Source organism: Mus caroli, unplaced genomic scaffold (genome assembly GCF_978045245.1).
Source record: "Mus caroli unplaced genomic scaffold, Mus_caroli_1 scaffold_15, whole genome shotgun sequence".
Taxonomy (NCBI): Eukaryota; Metazoa; Chordata; class Mammalia; order Rodentia; family Muridae; genus Mus; species Mus caroli.
The window spans coordinates 76405218-76411217 of NW_028227270.1; the positions used below are offsets into that span (position 1 = coordinate 76405218).

The 6000-nt window shown below is 53.4% G+C and overlaps 1 protein-coding gene across 4 annotated transcripts in view; it reads right to left on the reverse strand.

Annotated features, from left to right (window-relative positions):
* The window catches only part of Jarid2 (jumonji and AT-rich interaction domain containing 2), a 187485-nt gene extending 181981 nt beyond the window's left edge, over nucleotides 1-5504 (reverse strand). Inside the window, exons 1-2 of one of the 4 annotated variants that reach the window (XM_085831134.1) lie at nucleotides 5138-5504; nucleotides 3155-3358 (exon numbers count right to left, since the gene is read on the reverse strand). In XM_085831134.1, coding sequence (XP_085687260.1) covers nucleotides 3155-3199 — 45 coding nt within the window. In that variant the 5' untranslated portion in view covers nucleotides 3200-3358; nucleotides 5138-5504. Of the gene's footprint in view, nucleotides 1-3154; nucleotides 3756-4137; nucleotides 4294-5137 lie in introns of those variants that run through there. The other 3 variants (XM_085831133.1, XM_085831132.1, XM_021180733.3) reach the window with 3 other exon arrangements.
* Nucleotides 5505-6000: the final 496 nt, after the last annotated feature.

Genomic DNA, 6000 nt, shown 5'->3' on the forward strand with positions numbered 1-6000 from the left:
GGGCTCTGAAAGGCAACCTTTTCCAGCTATCTAAGGTACTGTAGTGGGAGTCATGCCCAACACAATTAAGACAGGATTATATTTCAATTTATGAGGTTCTCAAGGATGTCATTTAATAAGAAATATAATACTCATTTCTCCCAAAGCCTTCCATCTACAGTCACACTCAAACTCTTGGCTAAGGCAATAAACTAAATCAAAGGCATGTAAAGCTTTTGAGACCAACTGCAGGAAGCATGCTGTCTTCCACCAGCCAGCTCAAGTAATAATGCCACCTTCCACATACAGCAGCACACTGTTTTCTATCTTCTGCCCACATAATCTCAGTAACTTAGTAAAGTGACAAAAGCAGTTGTGACTTTCCACTTTGAACCACTGATTCTGTTAAGAACTAAGCCCAGTGGATCTCTAAATCCTGTGCTCTTTGGAGTCCTTCCTCTCCAGAGTCCCCAAGATACAGTAAGGAGCAGATGACTGGGCACAGACAAGACAGCTCTTGCCCAAAGACAGTGAAAAGCTTAAGGCAACAGCTGATGCTATGCAGCATCCCCTTCAAAGTTATCATGCCACCTCCTGGAAAGGCACCCCAACGCGACAAAATAACAAAATCCTTATACTCCAACCATACAGAAGGTAAAAAAAAAAAGCTCTTCCTACATGCAGTTTTCTTTCCTTTCATTAGCATGGGTGTGAGTGGGAACTACAGTGATAGTGATTATGTCCCACAATCAAAAGACCTAGAACTGTGGAGTGAAAATATTCCTGCGTTAAGGAGCCTCGCCCCTGCTCTCCAGCCCCTAAGTAGTTTGAGAAGGTTCAAGGGCACTCGGTGAGGGGTAAAAGGCCCCCCAACGCTCACCTGCTGGGACCTGGAGCACCTCAGAGCGGAAGGTCGAGGTTGGGCACATCCCTCACAGCCCCTTGCCTCCTCCCACGCCCCGCACCGCACCGCACCTCCCGGAGCTCCTACTCAGGCAGCGCCTGGAACCTCCCGCCCGACTTTTGACATCACGGAGGAGGGGAAGGTTCCACTGGGTTGTCCCTTTGTGACGTCACAATGACAACAGACGACAGCGGAGGCTCGCGAAGGGGAAGAACCGAGGACTCAAAGCCACTGGGTGCAAGGGGCGGAGAGAGGACGTGACGGCCCGGATGGGGGGTGCAAAGGCGCAAGGCAAAAGGAGGCCGCGGGGAGGGGAGGGGGCGCGCTGACGTCTCTCCTGCTTAACCTGTTGCTCGAGACTGCGCCGGAGCCCGCGGGCAGGGCGGCGCGGAGCTGAGCCTAACGCGCGGCGGGGGGCGCCCGAGGCATCTTCCTCTTCCTTCCCCCCCCCCCCCACCACCCCCTAGCCTCACTCACCCAGCCCGTCCCGCCCCGAGTCAGCACGCCGCGCCACCCGCGAGCCCCACCCACCCGCCCAGCCAGAGCACAACCCGGAGTCTGCCCCCTACAGGCCGCCCGCGCGCCCGCGGCCCGAGCCCCGGCTACGGCCCAGAGCGCTGTGGGCCCCGTGCACCCTCCCGGCCGGCTGTGTCCGGAGCACCGCGTGAGCAGACTCGGCTCTCGCAGCAGCAACTCACGCTCTGCCTCGCACAGCCACCGCCGGCCACATCGGCTTGCGGCCGGGTGTTCAGACTCGACAGGGTCGGCTGGCCTCCAGGCAAAAACAAAACAAAACAAAAAAATACCTACCCACGGTGTTCTCCAACTTATCAGGGTCCGGGTTAGGGTGGGGGTTCTCGTCCCAAGTTCTACCCCATCTCCTTTGTGGCTACGTCAGGAGACATGCTCTGGGAAGGAGTCCACGCTCCAAGGCAAGGCTGTGTGTCCATGCAGTTTCTACACATCGAGTTTAAACTAGTCTTTTGCGCTTTACCCAGCCCACTGCAATGCGGATGTATTTTAATTCTTAAATTCCTTATGGAGTAGCTTTGTAAGTTGAGCTTCATTTAATCTTACGTTTCTTTCAAGTTAAGTTTACGTGTATAGATTAGGATCAGCTCTCCGGGAGAGATTCAAGTTTTCCATTAAATGTGTGTGTGTGTGTGTGTGTGTGTGTGTGTGTGTGTGTACATTTTACAAAACCACTGCCCAGAAGGTCATCTCCCATTATACACTCCACTCTAACCAAAAAGGAAAAATATTAAGACCAAATCATCGACCCTAGTTAAATGAAACTTTCTCATAGGGTCGCATTGTTCTTTATGAATCTTCAAGGGCCTTTTTTTTTTCTGGGGGGAAAAAAAAAAGTGTTCTTTGCTCTAAAGCATATGCAGCTAACCACCGGATCACTCGAGTGCATATTTGGTTAATCCCCTGCTTTCCCTCTCTACTCCCTCCCCCCAAACTTACAAAAAAAAAAAAAAAAAAGCCACTACACAAAACAAAAACACTCCCTATGCCAAGCAAGACGCTGCTATACTATGCACAAAACAAACCTAACCATCACAACCCAATCTCAGAAACCCAGTTTTCAGGGAGAAATTACTCGTATTAACATGCATTCACTCAGACACACATATACTTTTACATGAGCTATGTTTTTCCCCTCAAACTAGAAACCATGAATCTTTAGAACCAAAACCAGCCTCTTTATAAAAGTCAATACCAATAAATGCATTCCCAGGAACATGATTCCCAACTGGGTCATGTTACAAACTAGATAAGCCAAAACGGCCGCATATATTAAATGATGTGCCAGTGCAAGAAGATCGCCATAATCGTACTCTGGATTGCAACTTAGCTTCCAACACACATACCTCACACGATTTTCCAAATAACACTAATAACAGGCTCATTTGTATGCAAAGTGCAATATGGGGCCAAATCCGCCCGAGAATGCAGTTAGATCACCGCGGGCCCCCCCACACACACCGAACCCCAACCTCCACCAAAACCCCTTGCCTTTCATCTAAACTACATCAACGTTGTGTCATTCGAGGTCAATTTATATACTTGAGGTATCTCTACACCAGTCTGTTTTCTCAACCAAACTAGGCAGACACGACTTTGCCTGAAAAGCCCTTTCGGAAAAGAAAGAGCTTTATCGGACGCTGTTTAAAACCTTTCAGCTGCAGAATTATCTGTAAACTTGACATTCACAACCATCGCTTAAAACTGCAAGCCAAAGGATGTGTTGTTAAGAGCACTTACGTATTTCTTCTGAATGATATTCCTCTTGGGTCTTTCCTTGCTCATTCTGAGATCCAAATGCTGATTGCAAAAGGGGACAATTGCTTCATGAATTTAAAGCCGTCAGAAATTTGCAAAAAAATATCCTGGTGGTTTTTATTGTTGGTGGTGGTGGTTGCTCTTGTAATCCGACTTTTCTTCCTCTTCCCCCAAAACCAGATTCGCCTTGAAATAAATCCGAAATTGAGAAGGATAAAAGCAAAAAATATAAAAAGAGCCAAAGACGAGCGAAGCAAACAAGAAAAATTCACTTTAGTAAAACACTCATAATGGAAAATTTCCCCCGAAACATACAACAGACACAAAAAAAAAAAGAAAGAAAAAAAAAGAAGAAAAAAAAACCGACGCCCTTCACTCCCCCCCTTTTTCTTCCAAAAACTACATCAGCGAAACGTGAAGGTCCTTAGTATCTGATCTGTAGTTACATCTTGAAAAAGAAAAAAGGAAAAGATAAATTTAAAATGTTGGAAGTCACGTTTGTGCTGCAGCAGCAGTGCGAGCAGAAGAGTCAACTCCAGCGGCGGCGGTGGCGGCGGCAGCACCACAGCGGAGGGCTCGCCGAGTCTCTTTTTTCCAAGCCCCTTAACCAATGAGAGAGAGGCTAGCCAGCCCAACTTTAAATGGACTCTGCTTTTATACAAGTTAGGGCTCCTCGGCTAATTCGCCACCTCCCGCCAGCCGAAAACTCTCACAGCTGAGCCCCCCGCACGCCTGCCTAACCTCTGCCCACAAGCCCCGGCCCGGTGCGGAGAACTCCCGCAGCCCCGTCGACGAGACCCCGGAGAGGCCTCCACGAAGCCTCTGCGGGCCGCCCGTCAGGCGCCTCTCCCACGCCGAGCCCAGTCGTGGAATTGAGAGAGGCTCCCTAGCTCAATGCATGGCACGCTCGGTCGCTCCACCTCAGCCCCTTCCCCCCCCCCCCCCTCAACCCGCAGTCCACTCACCCAACAGTCGCCGCATGCAAACCTTCGCCACTGCCCTCACGTCTACCTGCAGCCGGGCAGCTGGGTACCAGTGCCCCAGGACGCCCGGCCTGGGGGAGAGCCGCCTATTCCCGGGGCACCTTAGAATAGTCCCCTTGATCTTCTGGAAGTTGTAGTCCCTTGACTACAAAATGGCTATGGCCACGGAAGCGAAGAACTACAATTCCCAGCGTGCCCCACGCCTCCTGTCACTCAACTCCCTTTTCCCCGATCGCTTCCCCCTCCCCCTTCCCCGGGCCCTGCCAACAAACGCTTGGACGTGTCCCGCGTGCGACACTGCTAGAGGCTGGCTCGGGATTGGCCCGCGGAGCGTGTGGTCCGGGAGCGAGGAACTCCCCACGCCGGCCCCGCCCCCCCAGTCCCCTCCCCGCGGGGGCCTCCCTCCCCTCCCGGCCCGGCCCGGCCCGGCCCCGCGCGCCCCGCCCCGCCCCCACCCCGGGCGCGAACCGCCTGTGGAATCGAGGAATCGGCGCGCGAGAGCGCGCCCGCGGGCCCGCGAGGGCAAGCCGCCAGGCTTCCCGGGGGAAAGGCCTCGGAGCGTGGCGGCGGCGGCTGCGGGGGGCGGTGTCAGCGAGGGGTTGGAGCGGGTCCTCAGCCAAACTGGGCCACGCACCAAGAGGGATCCTCGCTCGGTGCGAACTCGCTGATCGGCAGCGCCGGCTTGCTTCAGCCGTTGCCGGCGGTGTCACCTCAGGACAGCGCCCGTGTGCCGAGCAAGCGGGCGGACGCCCGGCCGCCGGGGTGGTCCGAGGTCACGGCTCCCAAGCCGGCCCGCGGCCGCACGCGACCCCACGCGCGAGGCAGACGGGGCTGGGGCAGCCTCCCGGCGAAAGCTCGCGGCCTCGTGGTCGCCGGCCCGCGTGCCCGCCCCTGTCCCCGGGGCCGACGCGACCCTAGGCCGTCGCCGGTGGCTCCGAGGTGAAGCCTCGCCGTCCCTGGAGACGGTGAAGGGGGTCTTTACCCTCAGGACTAGGGCTGTCCGCGACCGAGACTCCCAACGCGGAGGTGAAACCGTGAGCGGAAAAATGGAGACCGACCCCCCCAACACAGGCAGCCCGTAAGGAAGCGTCTCGAACACTGAGTGCCCGAGAGCCCAATGGTCTGTGCCCCGCAGCCTTACCTGCCCCAGCCCCTGCCCTGCCCAGGCTCGCCAGTCGCTCAGATCAATGGATCGCAGGCCCTCCTGTCGCTCTCAGGGGCATTCGCATTCGCAGGAACTTTAGCTCGGCTCCCAGCCTCGGCGTTAATTTCCTGGTTCTAACCTATGGTCTTCAAGGTCCTGCTTTTCAAATCTGACTGGCTAGCCTCAGGGAAGCGAAAAGGCTTGGAGCCTCTCCCGTCCACCTGCAGACACACATTGGCTTCTTCCTCTCTCTCCTCCCGGGCAGTCGGCTTCCAAAACAAGCACTCCCGAGTCACGACCATTCCACTGTTAGTCGCAACAGGGCAACTTAGTCATGATGTCTAGAAGGTTCTAAAAAAGCGAGTTAACACCTATGGATTCAGAGGGTACAGTGGCCACTTCAGACAAGTTGAGCGATGGCTTTCCTAAGCTGCTCAGTTTCCACATCTGCAAGTTGATTCCAGCCAAAGCTTATGGAGAGGATTATAAAGTAACAAAACCCTAGTTTAGAACCGTGCAGGTTATTAGACTATTTCATGAGTTTCATGAATTTATTAAAAAAAATTATACCTCATTATTTGTCTTTTTTTTTTAAGTTTCTAAAACTTATGTTCATGTTACAAGCAGAAAAATTAATTGCCTGTGTGTCTTAAATAATGCACAAATTGTTCACTGTTTCCGTTTGGTTGGAATGATCGAAT